Source organism: Prosopis cineraria, unplaced genomic scaffold (assembly GCF_029017545.1).
Source record: "Prosopis cineraria cultivar Desert tree isolate PC_DT_omini unplaced genomic scaffold, ASM2901754v1 PC11, whole genome shotgun sequence".
Lineage (NCBI taxonomy): Eukaryota > Viridiplantae > Streptophyta > Magnoliopsida > Fabales > Fabaceae > Prosopis > Prosopis cineraria.
In genome coordinates this window covers 6,207,907-6,233,929 of record NW_026555342.1, presented here as the reverse complement: position 1 = coordinate 6,233,929, position 26,023 = coordinate 6,207,907, and the positions used below count along the sequence as shown (strand labels likewise).

Sequence of the window (26,023 nt, the reverse complement as noted above, 5' to 3'; positions counted from 1 at the left end):
CTTTCAAGGATAGTTACTAATATTCTTAGTATTTCAATCACTATTGTGACTAATCAATCTATTTTTAATATTGTTTTGCATGTTTTGACAAAACATTAAAATTCTCTTCTTCTAAATAATATTGAGACTATCATTTATACTCGTAATTAATTGCATGATTTTGATGATGTTGCCATAGGATTTGGATGTTTAAGCTTTATAAACTAATTGTGGATTTATTTAAATTTATTTTTCTATACTTTTTTTTCATGTGTAATAGTTTTTTTTATATTATAAATATAATTATTATATTATTAAATTAAAAAAGAAAAAAATTATATTATAGCCAAGGCGTACGTGCAGAGCCAGCCTTTCAATTCTTTGACTCTTGGGACGAGTGAAATTTGCATTTGGGGCAATTGAACTCAGAAATTTGCATTTGGTGCTAATTATATTTTTTAAATTGCATAATATGTATACTACTTTTGTTTCAATTTATAAGACACATTTGAATAAAATTACACATACTAATAAAATTATTGAATATATTTAACAAACTTACTTTGTTAAAAATAAAAATTTAAACTTTTAAAAATATCTTTTATTTAATATTCTATTTTTGAAAGAACATTAAAAAGAGAGAATAAATGATAAAGTTAATATTAAAAAAATATAATTAATAAAATTTTATTTTTATTAAAATGTTTTATATTTTGAGATATAATTTTTTTAGAAAAAAGTATCTTATGAATTGGGTCAGAAGGAGTAGTTATTTTCTCTCAAACGGAGGGAGTAACTAATTAATTGTGAATTTTTAAGGATGCATCACAGAAAAAATTATTCAATGAACCATTGTCAATCCTAATAATTACATCCACGCGCGCGCGCAGGGGGAAGAGTCATATTCTTGTGCTGCTGTTCGCCGCGTATCTGTGCTATTGTCATGGTTTTTTTTTTTTTCCAAAAAAAAAATTATATCGACATAGATTAGCCACAGCTCAGCACCACATGCCATAATCAATTTCCCCAGCTTTGCAAGAGCAGTAATTTAGTGTAGCCACAAAACCCTAGATTTAAAAATTTTTTGACAGTAAAAATTATACTCCCTCCCATCCTTATTAACATATTTTAAAAGAAATTGATGATCCTTAACCTCAAATATTTGGTGGCTTATTGATTATATTTTTCAAATATTTTCTCAATTATTTAAATTTATTAACCATGAGAGAGAATTTAATATAAATTTAAAATTTTTTCATTTGAATATGAATAAAATTAAAATTTTATTCTTTTTTGAGACAAAATTAATGACCTAGCAACCTCTTCTTGATTCTATGAGGTGAATAGATGTATCTTATAATAAGGATTAAAATGAGTATATAATTTTTTTATTAAAAATATGACACAAAAAATTAACTGAATTTTTTCATACAACCGTTTGATATCAAATACTATTGGGTGTAATTCAAATATTGTCAAGTTGAATTAGAAAAAGGTTACGACTTACGAGCATTGTCGATATGTTTCTTAACATAATTTTGTGTATCCATAAGGTTCCAACCTTGATCTTGCGTAAAGGGGATCAGTCCCTCCCACTCAACAAGCACCATTACTTCTTCTTCTTCTTCTTCTTCTTCTTTTTTAGATAATGAGTAAGAATTCAAGGGAATCAACAATAAAAAACCAAAGTCTTTTTAGAGCGAAGATTCTTATTTGCTTTTGAGACGGGGGTGCATGTATATTTACCCATTTGAAGCGAAGATTCATATATTCCCTTTTCAAGCATCCATAAGTACAGCTTCTATAATTTCCACACTCTTCTAACGAATGGGAAGAAAAATAAAAAGGAAAAAAAAGCTAGGAGAAAGAATTCTTAGAAATAGTAAAAAAAAAATTGAAAATTTCCTCTCCTAATTTTATCTCTTCTCTATTTTATTTTCATTCAAACCAAGTCTAGCTGCTTTTGTGGTTATTGATTGTCACATGTCCAGCAATTAGTGTCGACGACACCCAATAATATATATATATATATATATATATTTATATTTTCAACTTTCCACGATTCTTTTAAAGACAAGGTTTTGCCAAAAATGGAACCATGTTTATATATCTCTGTATAAGTCTTCGGAAATGAACTTTATCAAGTTTTTAATTCTTATTTAACAAGTTATTCTTTGACACTCGCTCATTTGATGAACTGGCCATGTAAGTACCAAACGTTGTCCCTTGTATCTATGGACTTCATAGGTATAGGTGTAAATTTCTAATTGGAGTTGCTAATCTCAACATTCCAAGGTTAGATGTTGTTTGAAAAATTCGCAAATTGTTAAATGCTATATCTCTAGTCTTTTGAGATTAACAAGAATTATTAGAATTAGATACTTATATTATCAAAAGTTTTAGCAACAAAGGCAGAAACATCGCCAGCAGTAATCGTGACGGTGACAAATGGTAGTGGCAGCGTGCCAGCTTAAGTGGTGGAGAGAGGGAAGGTGAAGGAAACAACAGAGAACTCTTTTTCTAATTGTGTTTCTAGTTTTCATCCGACCAAAGGTCCTTGGTATTTTAATGACATTTCTCTAGTTTAAAAAGATAAAAATATCATCACCATTTCATCTAAGCCACTCAACTGTCATCTTCTACTTTAGTTTGTCAATCAAAGGTAATCCCAAACAAGCTTCACAGTTTAAGGAAAATTAAGCTTTGCTCTGACTTCTTGGAGGCTATACTTGGAATTATGAATATGTGACCAAAATCATCCGACTTTTAATATTGTGCGAGATATCAAAAACCTCATAATGAAAGATTGGGAGGTTAGGTACGAGCACATTTACAAAGAAGTGAATTGCCCTGACTATCTTACTAATTTTGCTCGTAGAATTGATTCGGAGGCTATAATTCTAAAAGATCTACATCAAGATTATAGTAAATTTTTTTTTGTTTGGGCCTTATTCATCCTTTCTAGGCAGGGACAGATCTAGAAATTCACATATGGGAGGCCTAAAATAAACATTACAAGAAAGTGGGGGGCCAAAAACAATCTTTACATATCTGAAAAAGAAAAATAATTATTTCGTCCATTTAAAAATATAAAATATTTTTTGAGAAGTGAATGTTCAAAAATATAAAATATTTTTAATCTTTCAAAATATAATCATTATTTTTTTTTTAAAGTGTCTTTATTAATAGTGATTTTATATTTATTATAAAACATTTGATAGAAATAAATATAAAAAGATAGAGTTAATTGAAAAATAAATAACTACTTTATTAAAAAGTAAGATTCAATTAAAAATATTTTATATTTTTTTAACAAAAAAAGTATATTTTATAAGAAAGTTTGTAATATAGGAAGGCAAGCACCCTACATGGCTCCTTGTCTCCGTTTCTGTTTCTAGGGGTTCTCCCCTTTCCTTCTTAAAAAAATAAAAACAAGAAGAAAGAAACAAGGCGATCCCGCCAATGGACGAGTCACCACTAATGGTACAAGCTGTTAGACCATTTTGGATTCCTTGTGGTCAAACGAAATGATTGCAAGCGCAAACAAAAAAAAAAAAAAAAAATACCTGCATCATTGCATTTTATTTTATTTTCTTTTTTTTGTTACCCACAATATCCTCCTATAAGAGATCTAAACCTTCAAATCTGAATTATCTAAATTAAACTTAGACAATCCAGATCTCATTACTGCAATGGGCATCGAATTGAACATCAAACTGTGTGCGCGAGATCACAATACTAGCAGGCTTTATATTGCCAAAACAAACTATAACTGTCCTCAACACAAACTACTCGCAACTTTAAGATTCTACATTATTCGATTATAAGATTTTCCGTGATCACATTGATTGGTTCATATATTTACATGAACCCTCCAGAAAGAAAAGACGCACTGGCGGTAACGCCAGGGACAGACAGACAAGGTTAGTGTAACAGATATTAGACGGTTAATTGATTTCAAAAACCAGCGATTGTGCCACGACTTAAAGAGAGGAGACAAGATGGTTAGAAAGAGGAAGAGAGAGAACTGGAGCAAATTTGACGAACCACCTGATACAAGTGAGAGCAAGAAACATGCCCTAAATTCATCAGAGATTTTGCAAAGTGTAAACCCCACCCCACCCCCAAAAAAAAAAATTCACAGCATGAACTGACGGATGAATCCAATATCAAGGTTTCTTTGATCGGCGGTCTGATTTGTACTCCCAACACATGAGAACCACAAATGAGGATCATGGCACAATCAATGACGTAAAAAGAAACAAATCCTGCGAGGTATTATAGAATATTTCCCTATTATCTCTACCCAACTACTTAAGTCAGCTTGCAACAAATAGAATACGAAGGCAAGCTCAAACGCATTTCAGCGACGGATATATAATCTTCATTGAGAATATAGCAAACACAGAAGATAAACATTCAATCATATCACCATCCTAACAAAACTTAATTGTGCTCCAAAGTACAAAAGACAGATAAATTTAGCTCACAAAAAGAACAGAACTCCATGTGCTACTTGTCAAATATGAAATTCTACTAAGCATCATCTCCAGAGAACCTGCAAGAGAAATTTCAAAAACAGAAAAGCAGAACATCAAAACTTGTGCAACTATGTTCAATTATTCAGAACAACCAAGTGACCAAGAACAGATTTACTGCATACAAACATGCATAGAATTTTATTTAGACATTGTGCACGTTTGTTACCCCTCATGATAGCAAGAACGCACCTCATATAACTGATGAATTATAGGTATTTTTATTAATTATAAGTTTTTCCCTTTTTTCCCTGTGGCCAGCAATGAAGTTCTAGGTCAAGTGCCTTCTGTTGTTGTCTATATTTTCAGTTAAAATGGTCGAAGTGCCTATTCTACTTGTATCAATGTTCATACTTCATAAATAACCACATATCCCCAAATAACAGAGATTGGCATAATCTTATAGATCTAATTCATCACTATATCAGCCTGTTTGTTATACGTGTAGAAATATCACTCCAAACAAGGAAAAGAAAAAAAGGGTACGAGCAGCAATCTAGAGTAACAGAACCTTGTATATTCATCCATAACGAACACAATCAGAAAGCCAAGGTTACATGGTATTACATGAACAGGCAAAATGCATTAACAAATATTTCCATTTCCAATAAATAGTAAAACATGCAGTTGATGTAAAATATGCATGCGATAGGAACAGGAATACAGAGTCAAGCAAAATTCAAAACACCAAAACAAGCATAAAAAAGGGTTCACCTCATATATTGCTTGGGTACATGAATACTCTAACCTTAGCCCCCTGCAAGGAACCATAACTCCAGAACTCAATAATGTTCACACAAAATTCAAGAAACAAAAAACCAATGTTTCCAATTTATTACCATTGATTTGGGTGGAAGATTTGATTTGAACTTTGCTCGGACAACACCACTGTTACCATGAGGCCTGGTAACCTTACCCCAAATACAGCGGTAATGGGATCCATTCTTCTTAACCTTGGCCTTGTAAATATATGCCATTCGCTTGCCACAATACCATGCTACCTCTTCCTTGGTGTTAACTCCCTCAATTTGAATAAGAGAGGTGTTAGGATACTGGTTTGATTTGGACCTGAAAAATATCATGACCTTTTTTAACACAATTTCCTTGATGTTACAATGTCTTACTGACAGATTGGTAAGAAATAAGACACAACAACTCCAATCCAACAGCTTTTATCCATCAATCTACTAGATATCTTCAACACTACAACAATAAATCACAAGATAGCATATTGGAAAAGTTCATTGAAAACACCAAGGTCAACAAAGATTTACCTCTTGTATCCAAGGATTGTCCCTCTCACGTACAGTCTAATACACAAGGGAGGAAAAGCATTAGCTCTACTTTGAACTAAAAGAACGTGTGAAAAGCAGATAGCTAAGAGCAATGATTAATTTAACAATTAAAAAGAGCTGTAGACTTCAGCGGTGATTAAGTCAGCCCAGATGCCAGCACCATATTAATGCCAAATATGGACTTGAATAAGATTATCTTAATCAATTAAATGTTACCAAAAGGTAGCATTCCCTTGCACCGAAATAATGTATAGCTCTGAATAGCTCTTGGTTATGCGAAGCAATTTCTATTTTACATAAATAGGAAGACTTTTTTATAAAATAAGTGATAAATGAAGGGTAAGCATCCTCTTTGCTAAGCCTACCGATAGCCGTCAAAATTTAACCGTGCTCCATCACATTTTTAATGTCATCGTATTTCTCCACGAAAATGTTTAAGGATCTAGGAAGATAAAGTGATTAACTAAATCAACTAATATGGCCATGATCGTGATACCATGAAAGACAAGAATTTTCCAAAACATAAAATACAATCATCGCATTATGAGGACTCTGTACTTCGCAATAGGTAGGGATAACCGAGAGAGTGGTAGAGTTGAAAAGCGCAAGGCAAAAATATTTCAGAGCATTTCAAATGCGAAACAATATGGAGAGATTGTTGATTGAAATTCAAAAGAAAAAGACATTTCTAATAATCAATACTCTTGATAGTGCTAAAAATTGCACCTGATTATGAACGAAGTCCTACTGAGATCCCAAAGTACACAACCAATAAGTAAAAGTAAAGTAAATGAAAGGCTTCCTTCAAAGGCTTCAAAGCATACCTGACACGCTCTCCTTGGCTCTTCATTTTCGTCTTGTAGGCGCTTACGAGTTGATGGAGCTGAGAGAAATCAGAACGGCGCGAACGAAACCTGAACCGAGGGACTTTATAGTAACTATGAGCATATGTGGATTAGGGTTTTTATTTGATGAAGGGACGAATGATCCGGATGGATCTATTTGATTCTTATATGGGTTCGGGTCTTAGGCCCTTTGTTCTTTTGTTGGGCCCGTTTCGCCACCACTTTTTACCCTGACAATTTTTTGCGAACCTTTTTCACCCGACAATGACATTTTATTCGTTAGTTGGGCCTTTGTGTTGCATGAGTGCACCGATACACACGCATGTCAATGGTAAAAAAAAAAAAATTATTAATATTATTACCTTAAATAGAATTATCTTTAATAAAAAATTATTTATGAACAATTAATATATATATATATATGAATAATAAAAAATACGAGATTCATTATCAGTATTTCAATATTTGTAGTGAAATTAGATAGTTTCTCATGCATTGCAGAAGTTAAATTTAAAAAATTTGAAACAAACACCTTGAATATTATTTATATCAACATATTTAAGATTGTTAAATTTTTAAAAGTTTATCTATTTAATTATTTTTTTATTTTTGAATATTTTGTTCTTATACATTTTGTCTTTGTTTCTCAAGTCTATAATAAATTACAAATGTAGTTTGAAAAGATCAAATTTTTTATGATTCCATTATATATGATTATGGTACCAAAACTTTTGGATAGGTATCCTTTTATTTTATTTTTTTTAAAATGATGCAAAAAATGTGAACTATATACTTTTTTATATTTGAAATATATAAAACATTATTATATTTCTTATTTTGATTTCATGTTTATAGCGTATTGTCAGAAAAATTATAACAAATGTTTTTTATTGAAATTGTATATAATTATATATCTAATAACTTAAAAGTGAGAGAATTAATCTTTGTAAATTGCTAAAGTTTGATAATAAAAAATTGTAAGTAATAATATAGATATAGCCAAGTAATATAAATAAACACTCATCAACAATATAAAAAAGTTCTACAAATTGACATATTTTTATTCCATTTTGTGGCAGTGGAGTACAAGATAATTTTTTATCATCCAGTACAAGTGACAATAAAAATGCTCACTAAGAGGTACAACAAACTTCCTTAGATACTCAAATTCATGCCATTGGCAAAGCTGAAACTGATAGAATTACTGTTCCCATAAAACTTAAATTTTATATTTAAAATTTAATAATGAGATACGTGAATTATTAAAGATAGAGACCGAAGAATATTGAGAGACATGAGATAAATGAAAAAATTGAGATGAATGGAATTACTGCTGTCGTAAAACTTAAATTTTATATTTAAAATTTAATAATGACATGCATAAATTCTTAAAGATAGAGACTGAAAAATATTAAGAGACGCGAGATAAATAAAAAAGCTGAGATGAATGGAGTTATTGCCCGAGTAAAACTTAAATTTTATATTTAAAATTTAATAATAAGATACATGACAAATAAATTGAACCAATGAATGAAAAGAATTTAAATTTAATCAAAATTAACTGACCAATAGCATCAAAAAAATTCTAACCAATCAGTGTGACCTTCTCCAAGATTTATATACATATTGATAATGATTGATTGATATTGATATTGATGATATTGATAATATTGATAATTTATAAAAACATTGCATTATTAACCGTGCTGCTTATTTAGACCTTGTGAGAATTATTAGAGCCATGGTCTAATTAATATACATTACTTTATTTTCAATTTATAAATAATGTTACTTTCAAAGCTCACCAATAAAAACAAGTTAAATTTTAAATATAACTTGTTTCCTATAAATTGATCTGAAGGTACAGTCATTCATTTTCCAAGACGTCATATTAGAGATGCACTTATCTATTTAATTTAGTAGGGATTATTCTCCAAATAATCCATACCTTACGAGTGAATTTTAATTCAATAATTTATTCAGTGAACTTTTAAGATACACGAATGACTCAATTTTTATTTTTAATTTTATAAAATTTAGCATAAGGGACATAGTATATACACGTGAAGTGAATGAAAACAAAAAAGAAAACTGAAAAAATACATTAAGAATTTAGGGGTTATTTGTTTCAGTTTATTTTATGAACAAATTTTAAAAAAATCCATTATGTGAGTTTTATATTATTTGTTTAAAATTTTAAAAATAATTAGAATTTGAAAAAAAAAAATTTGATCATTTTAATAATATATTTTGAGAGTAACTTCTTAAAATAATCTGATCCAATAGATGAGAAAGAATATTTTAAAAATGTGAGATACACAGAGATATCATAAAATTTTAAAATAAAAAATTAATAAATTATTTTCATAAAAAAATTTAAAAAAATTTAAAAATAACTAACGAATAATCACTTTTTTATTATTGTAACCAAGTACAAAATACTGTATATATTTTTTTATAAAATCTCTATAAAATAAATCTCTTTTTATAAATATCTAAATCATTTAAAAATCTTTTATTTTTTAATCTTAAATAAACAAGCCCTTAATAAATTTTGGTTTTAGAAAGGGGTGAACACTAATACTAGGGGCTTTGATAATTGGTGCAAACAAAAAAAAATTGACCTTTTTTTTAAATTTTGTTTTAGAGAGTAAAGCAAAGCTATGATAACAACCAACAGAAACTAGTCACCTGTGGCACGTGATGAATCAAAGTTTAAATTTTTTGTTAAAAGATATTCTTATATGTAGTGATCGATAATGTCTCAAGTAAAATTATCTCCATAAGAAAGACACGTGTATAATTTTAAAAAAACTTTTATAACAAATTATATGAGAATTTGAGCTTTTTAAAAGTTGGATATCTAAAAGATGGATGTTGGATTTTAGTAGGGATCAATGCATTGTACTTGTAAAGGGAAAAGAGAAAAATGAAAACTTGGGAGCCTGAGAAAAAAAAAAAGCAAAGAAGTGAAAATGGAAAATTTTCAATAAAGAACCATTAATGATAGTTAATAAAAAAGAGAAGCCCATATACTTTGAAATTTTATTGCAATCCAAGGGTATTGCAGTGAAATTAAAATGTTTAAAGAATTACCTGCCTGTTCCTACTAAAAGATAGTTATTTGTCTATTACTTTAAGTTGTTCATTTTCATATATACTATTATTCATTACCCTACATTAATTTATAATGTAGGGAGTTGCTAGAAATGCAACCTCCTTATTTTAAAAAATTTGATTATAATATTCAATGGTTATCATAAAAAATCATTAAATATTATAATCAAATCTATAGTGAAAACTATTTAGCAATTGTATGGATACAATTGTTGAATAATTCAAGAATATTCAATAGTTCTAACCCCAGAACCATTAAATATTTTCTCTCCCAAATACCCACATAAAAAATGCAAACATTTATTCAATGGTTTTGGTTAAATTTGTTGAATAAAAGAATAACATTCAATAATAGTTAAAATATTCAGCGTCAAATTACTCAATGGTCTGAAACTATTAAATATTAGTAAAAATAACTATTTTATATTCTTTTTTTTGTACTAGTGACATGTAAGATGGTTCTTAAATTTGAATAAATGAATTCCTAAGTCATATGAATGCTCTCCTTCTCTACTTTGCATCTCTTTCCCTCTGTTTCCCTTCCCTATCAATTCTTCATTCTCTATCTTTCTTCCCACTCTCTCTATTTCTAACCCTCTTTTCCCGCACCACCATGTTCCCATCCCTCTCCTTACCACTCTCTGTTTCTATTTCTTCTCCCATTCTCCCTCTATTTACATCTTTGCAAGTGTGTGTGAATGTGTGTTACATCAATTTGGTAGCAAAACCTGTGTTTCTACCATCCTTGGTTGCTTCTAAAGCCTAAAAAAAAACCAAAGAGACTCACTAGAAAAAAACCCCTTATACCTTTTGTTTTCACACTACTTGAAACAAAAAACACACTTCCTGAAGTCAAAAACCAAAACCACCAACATCATGCTCGGAAGGAAGAATCATGTCAACCCCAAAAGCCTTGCAACTGTTAGCTACTAAATGCTTTATCATGCGTCAAAGATGCTCTCTATTTGTGGACTTCATATGCCGAACATGCCAATAACAACTCCATACGCTTAGCATTCATGCTCCTATCTGTTGTCTATACAAAAGCCTATAAAACCTTTTTTTGTGCTTTTTAAGATGTTTTGCAAGGTTTCCTCTGTTTGGAAATTTGAGAGATCAAGATCATCATCTAAAGTCGAATTGGGGTAAAATTTCATCTTTTAGGCTTTTAAAGCTATGTTGACCTATTCTATGTGCAAGAAATCATTTGTCGGAGTTTAGTTTGTGTTTATTATGTCTCAAATTAGTAATAGTTACCTTGAGGAATCTCGTGAGGCTCATAAGGAACATGGGGATAAAAAATTTCAAGAGTTAAAGGAGTATATGAATAATAAGGTTGGTAAAATCTCAAGAGCTCTCAAGTGTTTTAATGAACAATGTGTTATGAAAAAAAACTTTTCAAGATCTAGAGAGGATTATGATGCTTTCATGGCTCTAGAAAATAATGTCCTTATCAACAAGCCTTCACCTATGTTAGTTACACAAAAAAAGGATACTAACAGTACTAGTGGTCTTGAAATTGGAAGCTTAGCAATATAAGAAGTTAAAGCAATAACTGAGACTAGCATAAATGTTATTAAGAAATAAAAGGAGGTTGATTCAAAGGCAATCTCCATGAAATATGAAGGTATGAGTCTTGAATTAAATCAAGGTTTCAAATTGGTGGCCAAAGCTCGAGTCACAAGCCTTAAAGATTTATCAAGTTAGGGATCTTGATAAGAGGAATGTTCAACTTTGTCAGGTTCCTACTTCCAATCAACCATGTGCTACACTATTTACTACAAAAGTTGTTTTGTTTATGAAAGAACATATCATTTTCCTCTTTGATAACAACCTCTAAACTACCTTGTTCATTGGAAAGGCTTTTGAAATCACTATAATCAAACTGTTTATTCTCCACATAGTCTCATTTTCCATTATCTTGTATGGTGAAAAAGATCTCCAAATTAGTTATTACTTAGAGGGATTCCCTGCATCGTGCTTTAATGGAGTTACATTAACTTCTTTACTCTCTTGAGAAAAGTTCCATCAAGCAGGGAAATATAAAAATAACAAGGTAGAAATGATAAAATATAAAAATAAAATATTTTGGAGAAACCTTCTATAAAAAGAAATCTATCTTAATTTTATATTTTATTACTTTCTTTTTTTGACTTTATTTAGTAAGTGAGATGTTTTATCATTTCATTGAATACGCTACAAGTGGATATTTCCTTAAAGTGAGAGGAAACCTTATATTTTATTTTGTCTTATGTTTCCTTCATAAAAAGGAAACTTTAGTTGTGGCTTCTATAAAAAGCCACCATGCAACACATGTAAGTCGGTTATTGGAATTGATAAGACTCATATTTTACACACTTTATCCATTCATTTAGGATTCTTTTTAAATGTTTTATTTCTCATTTTGATACATTTATGGTATTAAAAGCAAGAAAATCACCTAAGGAAAAAATTGTGTACTGGAGATATTTTGGTCTAAAATTGCACTTTTTATGAAAAATTAGGTTAATGTTGTGTTACATGAGTTTTATTCCCAAAAGAATGAATATAAGATTATTTTTTTAAAATTTAATCTGGTTGAGGAGTTATAAAATAAAAATCACATTTCAAAGTTATTGACTTTGTTGATCGAATTAGGGTTTTATGTGTTTGCATGAGCTTTCACGTGTCATTACCCTTGAATTATACTTTATTAATGTTCTCCCATGATAGTTAAATAATTCCATGTGAAAGAATTTAATTATTAGGTCACATAAATATTTGACTTTGATTTTATGTTTATTTTGTGACTTAGGTGGCATATGTGGACTTGACTTTTACAATTGATCAAGGATCATAGAAGAGGGTTAAAAAAGAAAAATGTGGCATCATTTTGGGGCTGAAAAAGGGAGAGAATAATAAGATCCTTTGATGGAATAAATGAGAATATTCTCACTTAAAATATTCCCCTTTAAACTAATGAGAAGAGGCCACTTATTTGAACATGTAGGAAGTGTGTAGCTCACCCCTAGCCTTTTCTTTTTCTTTTTGTTTTATTTTTTTCCCATTTTGGCAATTGGAATGCATGCCTCTCTCAACCATTTTTCACTTAAAATATTAACCCAAGCCACCACACGCTCATCTCCCACTATCTCTTTCATTTTTATTTTACATTCTCTCTTTTATTCTTCATTTTTTTTCATTTTTTTCAGCCATGGTAGCTCCCTTCTCTCCTTCATTTCTCTTCATCTAACTATTGGATTATCACCAAATCACTCCCATTCTTTTCCTCTCACTCCCCTCCACATATCCCTACCACTTAATCATCCATTTCATGCTTTAATCTCTACTTGGTTTTATGAAAGGGTTTGGCCAACTTGATTTTTTTTATAGAGGACTTGAAGAATTTTAAAGGCTAAATCATTTTGGATGCTTGGAGGAGAATGGAAGCTCAATGAATTACTTGAGTCTTCAATTTTGTAACCCTTTTATTTTTTTCATTAATAGACTTGTAAGATCATAATATTAGATTGCTATGTCTTAGCTTTACAACCATAATTTTGGTTGATACTTTTGTATGGAGATTGATTTGATTATTGTTAAATTTTATTTGGTATGTTAAACTATATATTTCAGCCACCCTTGAATATGTCATAATTTTAAATGTTCTTAAGTGTTTTCACTTAGTTTATGCTTCATCATAATCTTGAGGAGTATTTGTTGGGCTTGCTTGTGATCTACCATAATTTTAAGGGTCATTCGGGTTGTAAGGGGCTGAACATGCTTGCTGGAATTTGCCATTCATCATCTAACTTGAGCCTAAAACTAAATTAGGAAGTTGAATAGGGCTCTAGAATCCTAAACTTAATTAGAGTCCCTAATGAAGTTAGGTTGCTGGAGAGAATTATCCTAATGGCTTCATAATTTGGTTAGGAAGAGAAGAATTAAAGGTGATTAATTCACATTTCCTAAGTGGTTAGGATTTGAGCCTTAATCTAACTCCAAGTAGCCTATTCCATCCCATTTTCACAAACTCATTAGCTTAGGTCTTTAGGTTTTAATTAGGTTGATTAGTATTTAATTTAAATCAATTAAAATCAATTAATTCTTGGGATTTTTATTTTAACTTAATTGCATTAAGAAACTCTAGATTTAGTCTTTAAACACCTCTTTGGGGGATAACCTTAGTTGCTACTAAACTATATAGTTGGTTAAATTAGTCTAAATTGCTAAGTGTGTGACTACTTGGTTTAGATTTGAATGGATGAATTTTTGGATTATGTGAATGCTCTCGCTCTCAACTATGTGTCTCTCTCTCTTCCTCCTCCTATAAGTTCTATATTCTCTCTCTTTCTTTCCACTCTCTTTTTTTCTGTCCCTCTTCTCCCCTACTCCCTTTTCTCATCCCTCTCCTTACTACTCTCTTTTTCTATTTCTTCTCCCATTCTCCTTACATCTTTGCAAGTGTGTGCAAGCATGTGTTACATCAACCATCAAGTTTTTTTTTTTTTCAAAATCATTACAATAAATAACACAGTAAAAAGATTACACTAAATAGAGGTCTCAAAGTGGCGAATCAAGAGAGAAGGAAAAGTTAAAATAAGACAAGGCATCACTCACTAGAAAATACACTTTGGAGAAATTAGAAAAAAGATGCGAAATATCCTCTTGTATTATGTCTCTGTTCTTTTCACCGGCCCATTGCATATTCCCCACAAATACTCTCTTTCTGTAACCAATAATTCCAATCAGTAGATTTTGCAGGTTCTAGTCTTCCACTACTCCTTTAATCTAGCTCAGAATTGCTCTTAGGAGGAAAGTCAGTTCTACACGATCATTTTGCTTGAAGCTTAGAGGATTGGGAAAGATTCGAATCAAGGAACCACAGCATCTGACCAAACAAAACCATCTATTTCTTCCCATAAATTTTCTCTTCTTCATCCATAGAGTCCAAGCCTGTTGGATGATTGTTGGGTTCCATGGTGAGTTAACGATAATTTGTCTATCGCCCTGCCTTCTATGTTCTAGGTCCTAATTGTTCCATATTGTGTTATTAAACAGAACTTTCTCCCGGAAGACATTGATAACCTCATCTGGAGTGATATGTCCTTTGTTATGAATTGCATGATTTCTAGCCCACCAAATCTGATTGACCAAGGTAATAATCTCCATAATTAGCTCAAGATTCCTATTTGCATGAAGATCTTTTATCATTTTTGGAAGCCATTCTTTAATCCCATTATGTTGATAAAGATCTGCCTTAATACCCATAGCGTTGAACCAAACTGCCTTTGAAAAAGGGCACAACATAAAAATATGGTCAAGAGCCTCCTCATCATCACAGCCGAAAAAGCATCATGAGGTTGTTGGAACATGATGCTGCTTCAAAGCATGTCCCACATGATGGTTGAGTTTGGAGAATATACTCAACCATCAAGTTTAAAGAGGGTTTATTTTCAAAGAAAATTGCAAGGGCTAATATTTATTCTTTTTTCATAATACACACACACATATATTACGAGACATACAATTCTTTATTATAATTGCCTTCATCTTTTTACTCAAACATTTAAATAATATCTTACGTCTCCAAAGCCATCTTTTCAATTTTATTATTTCATTTTATTTTATTTCATTACAGCAAACGCTCCCAATGTTGATCATGGCACTGTAATCACTTTTTGATACGACCTTTGCTTGCACCAATTCTTAAACATGACTAAAATCAGGTAAGCACTAAAAAAAATCAAGGGAAAGCTATGCTAGGATTGAAGAAAATAGAAGAAACGGGAAAATAAATGGGGAAATGCTTGATTTAAAAATTTTTGTTCTCCAAATATAAATTAAACATTTTTTCCTTTCACTCTGCTTTTCTCCATTAAAATATAACATGCATAGTGAACACATATATAAACATCACTTATTGTTTTGACCCACAGAAACACCACTTCAATCTTTATTAACAAGGAGACGTTCCCCAACTATAAACTAGGCGGTTGTGAAACCCAAAAGATCCATTTTCTTTTTTTGGGACCAAGAAAGATCAGTTTAAGTAATTAAGCTTTATCATTTACCACTTCATCAGCCGATTAATCCTCGCATCATAATCTTAGTCAGTCCTTCCTGAAACACAACATGACAGTTAGCTGAATTGTATAGTCAAAGCAGCTCAATGGATTCAAGAAAATTAAAAGGAGGCATATAAAATAAACACATAAAACAGTAATTATCCATTCAATCCCAAATCTGCATATTGTTTATCAGCTCCATGGATTATTGATTAAACATAAATCGTTCTAAAAGCTGAAGCAAGCTGGGATAGTATCTCCAATACCAAAAATCAAATCACAAGAAAATACAATACTTAATCAATATGTTATAAGGATTTCAAGTGAGTGCTTGAATTGACGCGAAAAAATGGGAAAAGTCCCATGTCAGATAGAGTTGAGTCCTTCCACTAATGTGCATTTTTTTACCCCAACTCTATCATAGGACTTCTAATTTTGCAACCATAGACAATGCATTCTTTTATTCTTTACATGCACAACCAAGCAAAGAATTTCATTTACCAAATATTTTAGCATGTGATTGTGTCCTAGTGTGCGTACAACTCAAAATCTGTAACTGAAAAACAACAGCCCGTCATATATAACTAACAATACCAGGAACATTAGACAATATCACTACTTAAATGGGCTTTGCTTTAAGTCTTTTTAACTTACAGTCCCTGCATCAAATTGACAAACTGTATAATGAAGTTGAACTCTAAGGAATTACTTGAAGAGTTTCTCCACAATATAGTTCAGACGCCCAACATCAGCTCCGATAAGCTCATCAGCTTTTTTTCCATTCTGAAAGAAATGGAGCGTTGGCTGTATGGAAACAAATAAATAAATCTGAGACACAGAGAACAGCAGGTCCACATTTGCAAGGCACCGTTTCATAAAACAAATTTAGTAAATCAACTGAACTAATAAATGAAAATTTCCAGATGTCAACTCAGTCACATATAAGGAATTGAGCCATTGCATTCTAAATGTAAAACATATTTTTCCAACAAAATGAGACATTACCACAGATGTGATCATTAATTTGCCCAACGTGCCTTGAATTGCTTCCTGGGATAAGTAGGAGAACAATGTATCAAATTCAGCTAATTTCATGCATAGCAATTTATTGATGCAACAAAGCAATAAAATTTTCAAGATAAGATAAAACCTACGTCAAATGGAAGAGGCTAATTAAAACACAATTGTTCTGCCTAGTTCTACAAGAAAATGGTCTTTGATGCTTACAAACCACATTTAAAGCATCAATTTTACATATCCACCAATAATGTATATTTACAATTTAAGTAAGCTAACAAGTATTTCCTCCTCACTTGCATCAAAGAAAAGAGTCTCTAGACCTTTCTTGTTTCATTGATATAAATGTATTCATCAGGAAAGGATACAGAAAGAACAAGAAGGAAACAAAAAGTCAAAAACAGATAAGAGGGAAAAAAATCAGTTTCAAACCCTCATGTTCCCTATCTTAAACCATATGCAGAACCATGCTCAAATATAGCATAACTAGAAGACAGGTTTCACTACTTTCTTCTCCCAAAATATTGAAAGTGGATAAAGAAAAAAAATGCACAAGATATGGAGGATTAAAACAATAGTCAAGGATTTTTATATGTATGGTAGTTGCCATGACCAAGAGGTGCAGGCAGGCTCCGTTAAAAATCAGTGAAGTTCTCCCAGTGACAAGCCTAAATAACTCTCTTTCATTATTCAACCTACACAGTACCCCTTCTCCCTCTCTATAATCAACATAAGTCACACAAAGCTTTCTTTCAATCTTTCTATCACCCAAACATGCTCGGTGATTTGAAATGTGTAAACCTTCCGATTTAGGACTGTTAATAATTCTGTATGCATAGTTTTTGGGCTTGTCCATTTCTCCCAAAAGAAGAGCTTAAGCTACTTATCACTTTTAGATATGGGACTTCTATTCCCCAACACTCCCCCCCCCAAATGTATCTCAGTTGACTCACCCTATTCTTGCGCCCAATTATCATTGCATCGAACTCTATATACCTAAGCTTGTGTTCTTTGAGGCCCAAGGGAAGTCCTTTATTTTTCTTCATTTATTGACCTTGTACTGTTAAGTCTCAAAGGCCCGAGGTCCTAAAATTCTATTTTATGGGTCTAGGATCTTGCTATGGTTGAGACTTTTTTCTTTTGAATTGCTCTAATACCATGTTAACTATTTGTATGAGGTAGTGCTTGAGTTTGTCCATTCCACCAAAATAGCACAAGCTGTTCCCTTCTATTTTTCTAATCAATTTCAGATATGGGACTTCTATTCTTTAACAAGGACAACTTCTAAATTCGAAGGTGTCAATTACCCAATCATTGCATCTTTACTAACTTAATTCACACGCTTCCCTTTTCAGTGCCACAGTGATCACGAGGCAAATCCTTCATTCCCAAGGAAACCAATTAAAATTTAATTGCGGAAGAGCTCAAAAAGTCTCATGTTTAGAAAACCTTTAACAATACAGCATGACCAAAATGAAACATCCCGTACTAAAAATTTCTTCCTAGCCTAGCACTTCTAAAGGCCACTCATGCAAAGTAATACCAATGCTGGCTATGCGTGAATTAAATGGGACCTAAAAATGTTGACACAGCACAAGTATTACTCATGCCAAACAAAGCTTCAATTTTTTCCAGGAGCAGAATGAGATGGGGATTCAATAAAATCTTGAAAACATTATTAAAATTATTCAATACAGAACTTAATATAAAATTCAAAAATGAGATGAGTGATAGAGCGATAAGCAGTTAAATATAATGGGAATTTATATGTAAAAAGTTAAAAAGATACAAAATGCATTACACCAGAAAACATGCTATGAAGGCTGTACCTGATCGATATCAATTTTATACGTTGTTACATGAGGATATTTTCCACTGAGATCCTCGATAACAGGAGAAATAAACCTGCCTATACAAAAATATATACAGGAAGAATTTTGAGAGAAATGCTTTCTAGAATATACATATTTAGAGAAACAAGCGATGCAATAAGAGGAATATTAATTTATATTATTTGGATTAATTTAAGATATAATTTTAAAGAAAAAAGATTTCTTTAAACTTAAAGCACATCTAAACAAGCAAATATTAATAAGAAAGAAAAATAGAGTACAATTTATTGATAAGATCTTGGTCCACAAAGGGGGAGGGAATGAGAGAGGGGAGAGAGATAAACTTACATGGTCCACACCAAACTGCAGTGAAATAGAAGATCGCAGGCAATGATTGATCTAATATGAGAATTTTCACAAGAAAGAAGATTTCAGTTCTACCTAGCCCAGTAATCATAATTATATGATTTATATAAATTACATTTACACAAAGGGGCTTACTTAAACTCACCAAAATAGAGTCTCTAGTATAATTTTCCTAATAAAAACACGTACCTTGTACTTTGCTAAGGATATTGTTAAACTCTTCCTCTGTCTTAACAAGGACAATGTGTGAAGGACCTGAAAATATTTTTAAAAAAAAAGAAAAAGAAAAAAAGACTTCAGAAGGAGTACATTCGTTAAAGAAATATAACGAAAACCATTTATAATGATTTTGATTGATTAGAAAATGCACACGTAATTCACACTCTGTCGAAACTAATTCTAGGATGACTTATAGCATAACAACTACTTTGACAGCAACATGTAATGCAAACACACTCCTTTTAGCTTGACTAAACATTCTGCTTGACAAGTGTTTAGCCGCTGAAGTATCTAAACCCATCGACCGTTGAGCACTTAAGTTTGACCCAGTTAACATTGCTGCATAACAATGTGGTAATAAGCAAGTAGGAATAAGCGCAGATATCCAGTGTATGACACAGTGATGTATCCACACTCAGTACCAGGATACATTAAAAGTTAAAAGTAATATTAAAGGCTGCTCAATTCTTCCTTGCGATATGTTTAAGAATAATTTGAAGAATAGGAGAAGCCGAAGGGACCCACCTGAAGAGGAGCCAAAGCGACGATAGTGGTGGAATGACGGCAGAACGGAGAGTTGCGGAGGAGTGATGGTGGCGATGGCAGAAAACGAAGAGTTAGTGAATGACTTTGACGGCGGAGATGGGTCTATAGTTGTGGGTGCAGAAATCAATGTTCCGAATGAATCTGAACGAACATGGTTAAAGCGGGGGCAGAGTCTGTTCTCTAATGCCCAGCGAAAGGTGGACGATCGGTGAATCAAGTTTCTCGCCATTTCCCTTTGCATGCCCAAATCTCCTTCCTAGGTTTTTTTCTTTGGGCTGGGTTACCGGTCTCAAATTCAAGCGAGAATGACCCAGGAGGACCAATGTGACAAGGAATTAATGTAGGGTTCAAGTTCAACGGATACATACCCTCCAGCTATAAGCCTGTAAGAGGATATAATATTTTAATTTTTATACTCCCTTTAAAAATATAAAATATTTTTTGAAAAGTTATATATTTAAAAATATAAAGTATTTTTAATTTTTTAAGGTGTGATCATTATCCTTTTGATAAAAATATCCCTATTGATTAATGACTTTATATTTATTGTACGTTATTTTATAGGAGTAAATATAAAAAGATAGAGTTAGTTAGAAAGCATGTAGCTATTTTATTAAAGGGTGAAATTCAATTAAAAATACCTCACATTTTTTAACGGAGGAAGTATATTATAATTATAATTTTGTTGACTTCAACTATTAATTAACTTAAAGAATTACAAAAAAATATAAAAAATTATAAGGAGAGATTCATAAAATTACACATAAATATCTTATAAAAAATTAGTATCAATTAAGTTTCTCAAATTACATATAAATAACATGACACAGATGTTATTTTTTAACATGTAAAAGGTTAAAATATGATTTTGACCGACCATTACTATAAGAACTTAATTGATATTAATTCCTATAGGATAATTAGTTGTAATTTTATGAGTCTTTTTTATAATTTTTTAAGTTTTTTTAATAACTTTTTTGGACTAACTAATAGTCAAAGTCTTTTTTAATAATAAAATGCTTACCACACCCTTTTAAAATGTTAAAGGAAAAATTATACCACTTGTAAGTTTAGAATATGAAACGCTCCTGAGTAAATAATTGAAGGATAAAAATACCCTTTTAACTTATTAATATATGGGTAAAGGTATAAATTTAACCACAAATTATTTTTAAAAAAATATCTAATATCACATATTATAAGATGGTGTAAAATAAATCATTAATTGTTTAAAACGTAGCGCCAAACTCTTTCCTTCTATTTTTCACTATGTCTGCTTATTTTCATACTTATGGGACTCACATTCATTTAACTTTCTCTCTCTCATGGACTTTGCCTCTCACTTCTCCTTCGACAACTCCTTATGTATTGCTTTGGAAGTAAAAGACAGAATCTTGGATTTTATACCTCACATGGTTTTTCTTGTTAAATTACAAACTCATTTAAACAAGTTAACTTAGATCGATTGAAGTCCTCATATAAAGGCAAAAAATACAAGGAAATTTCACAGCAAAATTCAAGGCTTTGAATCAAGACTTGATGACACACAAAAAGCTATATGTATATATATATATATAACAATATGAAAATACAACACTTGAAATTAAGAGGTTGAAATTCATAACTCCTAAGATTATAACTTATAACATTCACACCAGCAACTAGAAGGAATTTCGATTCCAATTTAAACAATATGTCTAAGAGTAGGAAGCAAAGTTTATACCTAAAAGGCAAAACCCCAAAAACCTAGAAATCTTAGAGAGCTATGAAGGGAAGATTAAAGAGAATGGTTAATGATCATTACTTGTGCATGTGAACAAATGATTGAGAGTTTGGGAGAGAATTTAAAGAATAGAACAAAAAAAAAAAACAAAAATGAGATCAAGCTAAAGCTAATGAGAGTGCTAATAACTTGTGCTTGTTTATTGTATAAAAATCGAATGTCCCTTTCCTTATTAATTAATTCATAAAATTAAATTTATGCTTGTTTGATGCAGCACAAAGGGAAATTTAGGAAAAACACTATGATAGGTCCCTATAATTTCACGTCGTTTTGGTTTTAGTCCTTGAAGTTTGATTTCGTTGTTCTTGGTCCCTATAATTTCATGTCATTTTGATTTTAATCCTTGAAGTTTATTTTAGTCCCTAATTACACCTAAAAGATGTTGAGGTGTAATTAACGGTGTTAATTGTCATTCAAATGTGTTATTTTTTTGCTAAGTTGGCACATACATGCGATTAAGAAACCTTACACAGTCAATCGCAGCGTCTCCTCTACCCTAGCCATCCTCTCTGTGTTTCCTCCCAAGTTCACTGGCTGTATCTTCTCGTTGCATCTTCTAATTGAAGTAGTCAAGCATCCATCTTTGAAGCAATCCTTCACTCACATCTGTAGTTTATCTTATGGGCTGGGGAAAATCAAAACTTAATGACTAATAACTCATATTGCCCACCAAGTATAAGAATAACACATGCATAATAATTAACAGTGTTAATTACACCTCAGTATTTTTGAGGTGTAATTAGGACTAAAACAAATTTCAAAGAGTAAAACCAAAATGACATGAAACTATAGGGACATGGAACAATAAAAACAGACTTCAGGGATTAAAACCAAAATGACTTGAAACTATAAGGACCTATCATATTGTTTTCCCAAAAATTTATCATAACACAAATCCAAACCCATCATTGTTTGCTAGTTTTGGTAAAAGACGGAGGAAAGAATGACAAAAAGTAGGAGAAAGAGATCAATATTTGAGAAGATCGTCATAGAAGGATTATGTGCTGGCTCCTCATTGAAAGGGTGCAACCTCCTTTACAGTGATTTTGTCCGATCTAATGAAGGAATCCATTACTTCTATACCAATGCTTATAGTTCCACTATTCTCTTATCTTCCACTATCTCCTATCCCTTGAACCATTGCCTTTCAAACAACCAAACATAGGAAAGAACAATGTCATTTTGCAAGCTTTATTCAACATCGACATGTTAATTTTGTTCACTACCTCAACATTTAGATTTGATGCGTGAAGAATGTGTGGGACAATAAGGAGATGAGCAAGTAGATGAGATTGAAAAAAGAAATGGACCATTAAATGATGGGAGTGGTGCATGTGAAAACTGGGTTGGCCTCGCAAGAGAAATGGACATGGTCATTTTGAATTCAATAGGAGGCGCTAAGCACTTTATTTTAAATAGTTAATTTGCTTAAAAAATAATTCATGATTAAAATTGTACATTTATCCATTAATATATAATAAGTCATGAAGTGAGCTAGTTGCATCTTAGATTGATATAAAATTATTGTATTAGCCATATTTTGAAATTGAAATTGTATAACAAATTCTTACAAGACTGATATTATGGGAGGCTGAGGGAAGCCTCCTCTACTCCTCCTCAATTTGAAATGTCCAGATTAAAGATGGACAATCCAATTTTAATGTTTTTATTTTGTATTTATTAAAATAAAAAATTCATATAAATTACAAACAATTTTAATAATTTTTCAACTAGTCTGGATAATCCAAATTTAATATAAATGGTCCAAATTTAATACTAAAAATTTATAAAATTTTTAATATTAAATATAGATAATTCATATTAAATTTAGATTGTCCAAAATGATGAACAAATTTATTAATTTTTTTAATTTATATAAATTTTTTATTTTAAAAAATGTAAAATAAAAAAAGAAACATTAAATATAGAAATCGATGGTCTAAATTAAGTCTTCCCTCAAGGGAGAAATGGAAGAGGCTTCTCTCAACAAAAGGAAGCTGAGTCCAATATTATGACATCCAAAATGTGATAATAGAAGGAGCGCATATGTATGGAAAATCAAATGACTGACACTATTTTCCTTAGCATGCTAGAACATGTGAAAGGCTAGATGCAACTTCATATATTTCAAAGATAGCTTTATCGAAAAAAATATTGCTTTTATTTGCAAATATATATATATATATATATATAAACAATATCAATAGAGCTTCTTACAGGCGTGTAAAAGATGAATGTTTTGTCACTTCAACCAAGATATACATTCTAGATAGTTCACATCTCATAGAAGATTTGTTGAAATGGATGTGGATTTCTCAATTAATCTTAACGGAGCTGCTTCTTGTGAAATCTTATTCGATGCAAGGAATGTGGCGAGAGAGTTTTTTGAAATATCTTGAATTTCAACCAAATAACAACTAAACTTTCTAGCATTTTGGAAGGCCTTAATCTATGTTGGAATGAAAAACAGCCCCTAGTTAATGTTTTTTTCCTAACTGAATAAGAGTTTATTTCCTAGTTTGGCTACGCGTGTGAAGCCCAAATAAGAGCTTATTTTAGGACACCTGTCGTGGTTGATATTATTCAAGAAAAGCATCAGGGTCTTTGTAAAGTTAACTTTGAGCCTTGAAGCCTGATAAAAGACTATAAGAAACTTTTAATAAACTCAGCTTACTACAAACTTGCCTCTGCAAAGATGATAATATCATCTGGAAAAAAAAAGAGAGAGAGAGAGAGAGATATGGGGCCTTTTTTTAGTGAGATAGGCTTCCACAATCCCAAATTCATGTGAGATTAGATAATGTGAGCTAGCTTCTCCATGCAAATAACAAATAAATAAGGAGACATAGGATCCCCTTGCTAAATTCCTCTTGAATGATGAAAGCCTTCTCTGGCACCATTACAAAAAATATGAATATTAATACTAGAAATAACTACATAAATAATATGAACCACATCGGATGGGAGTTTAAATTCCTGCAAGCAATGTTTAGCAAGTTTCCAATTCACTCTATCATGCAATTTCTCAAGATCAATCTTGATAGCTATAAAGCCCTTTTTCCTTCTCATATTTCCCATAGAGTAAATCACTTTCTAAGCCACAATAATATTGTCTAAGTCATGTCTCTGGGAAACAAAACTACATTAATTATGAGAGATAAAATGAGATAGGAATGTTCTAAGCCTCTTGAAGATTACTTTAGTGATGATTTTATAAATAACATTACACAAACTAATAGGTCTTAAGTCTCTCACTAGCTCCAATGGGTTATTCGTAGGAATCAGTACAATCAACGTACCATTAATGCCTGCAATAGCTTGAGGACTTTGAAAAATAAATTGATCAAACTCCACCATAGACTTTCCGACTCTATCCCATTGATGTTGAAAAAAGAGAACATTAAACCTGTTTGGTCTTAGTGATTTGAGGGGATTAGGGACCCATATAAAAAATTGCTTCTTTTATTTCCACTTCATCAACAGCAGGACCACACCATGCCAGTAAATCGGTGTCCGCTTGTGGGTAAGTGATGTCACACACAAGTGGGTCTTGGTCATTAATGTCTTATAGGAATAAGGAAGAGAAAAATGAGGTAATGATGCGTTTAATGTATAATATTAGAATCATGGCACCTGTTTCCATCCTCACTTTTCAAAGCTTCCGCCTTGTTTGTTCTACGTCTGTAGTTGGCATAAGAGAGGGAAAACCATATGTTCCAATCCCTAAGTGCATGCCACTTTAATCATGCTTTTTGAGCCCAAAGGAGAGAATCTTGAATAAAACATCCTCAAGTTCCTTCGAAAGTTTCAATTGCAGGTTTTCAAAATAGTCAACATTATGGCCCCTCGCAATAGCCCTTGATATACCATCCAATCTATAAAGAAGTTGTTTCTTCCTATTCTCCGTATAAATGAAGAAATTCTCATTCCACTCCTTGCAAGAATTAGCAAATTGCAAAGATATTTGTTGCTCATCTCATATGTGGGTTCCATCTTTTCTCTACATTGTATTCTTTATTTGATTTAGGAGGAAAAGGAAGGAGAGAAAAAATAATAATCAATTTACTATTATATTCATGCACACTATTTAAAATTTTTAATTGTTCCTTGCATAGAATAATTTTATACCTTAATTTAAATTGTGTGGTTCAAAAAAATTCACACTCATGTTGTTATGATGTTATATAAAACAATAAACCAATTATAATAATAACAATCTCTTATAAGAAAATAAAGTAACTCCCTTAAATATATAATAATATATTGAAATCAAAAGCCTTTGAGAATTTAGCTTTGATGGAATTGGTTTCAGTTTCTTTGAATCAGCAAGTTGTTCCACCGGAGCTAGATGAAGATGAGAACGGCTTTCTTGTGGTGGAGAATCTGAGTTTTGGTTTGCCAATGCCTAACAGGAAAAGACACAGTAGCTTTGTTTGAGA

General features: G+C 31.4%; 2 protein-coding genes across 2 annotated transcripts; both read right to left on the bottom strand.

Annotated features, from left to right (window-relative positions):
• Window positions 1-4,328: 4,328 nt before the first annotated feature.
• LOC129285177 (60S ribosomal protein L35a-1-like) lies at window positions 4,329-6,757 on the bottom strand. Its single transcript, XM_054920751.1, has 5 exons — window positions 6,637-6,757; window positions 5,792-5,827; window positions 5,357-5,585; window positions 5,232-5,274; window positions 4,329-4,537 (listed from the first exon to the last, which is right to left on the bottom strand). Exons 1-4 carry the CDS (start codon window positions 6,660-6,662, stop codon window positions 5,233-5,235), a joined length of 333 nt encoding a protein of 110 aa, XP_054776726.1. The 5' UTR covers window positions 6,663-6,757; the 3' UTR covers window positions 4,329-4,537; window position 5,232.
• Window positions 6,758-15,548: 8,791 nt separating this feature from the next.
• Window positions 15,549-20,118, bottom strand: LOC129285083 (thioredoxin O2, mitochondrial). The gene is made up of 7 exons (XM_054920629.1): window positions 19,781-20,118; window positions 19,226-19,291; window positions 19,019-19,069; window positions 18,668-18,747; window positions 16,827-16,871; window positions 16,531-16,625; window positions 15,549-15,876 (listed from the first exon to the last, which is right to left on the bottom strand). Exons 1-7 carry the CDS (start codon window positions 20,040-20,042, stop codon window positions 15,867-15,869), a joined length of 609 nt encoding a protein of 202 aa, XP_054776604.1. The 5' UTR covers window positions 20,043-20,118; the 3' UTR covers window positions 15,549-15,866.
• Window positions 20,119-26,023: the final 5,905 nt, after the last annotated feature.

Bases quoted from the DNA above. Each gene is read 5' to 3' on its own strand.
- LOC129285177 (XM_054920751.1), bottom strand. From the start codon at position 6,662: ATGAAGAGCCAAGGAGAGCGTGTCAG. The intron at 5,828-6,636 runs GTATGCTTTGAA...CTTGTGTATTAG, and splicing joins AGCCAAGGAGAGCGTGTCAG to ACTGTACGTGAGAGGGACAA. The intron at 5,275-5,356 runs GTAATAAATTGG...GGTTCCTTGCAG, and splicing joins ATCTTCCACCCAAATCAATG to GGGGCTAAGGTTAGAGTATT.
- LOC129285083 (XM_054920629.1), bottom strand. From the start codon at position 20,042: ATGCAAAGGGAAATGGCGAGAAACTTGATTCACCGATCGTCCACCTTT. The intron at 19,292-19,780 runs GTGGGTCCCTTC...AAATATTTTCAG, and splicing joins TCGCTTTGGCTCCTCTTCAG to GTCCTTCACACATTGTCCTT. The intron at 16,626-16,826 runs GTAATGTCTCAT...GTTTCCATACAG, and splicing joins AATTAATGATCACATCTGTG to CCAACGCTCCATTTCTTTCA.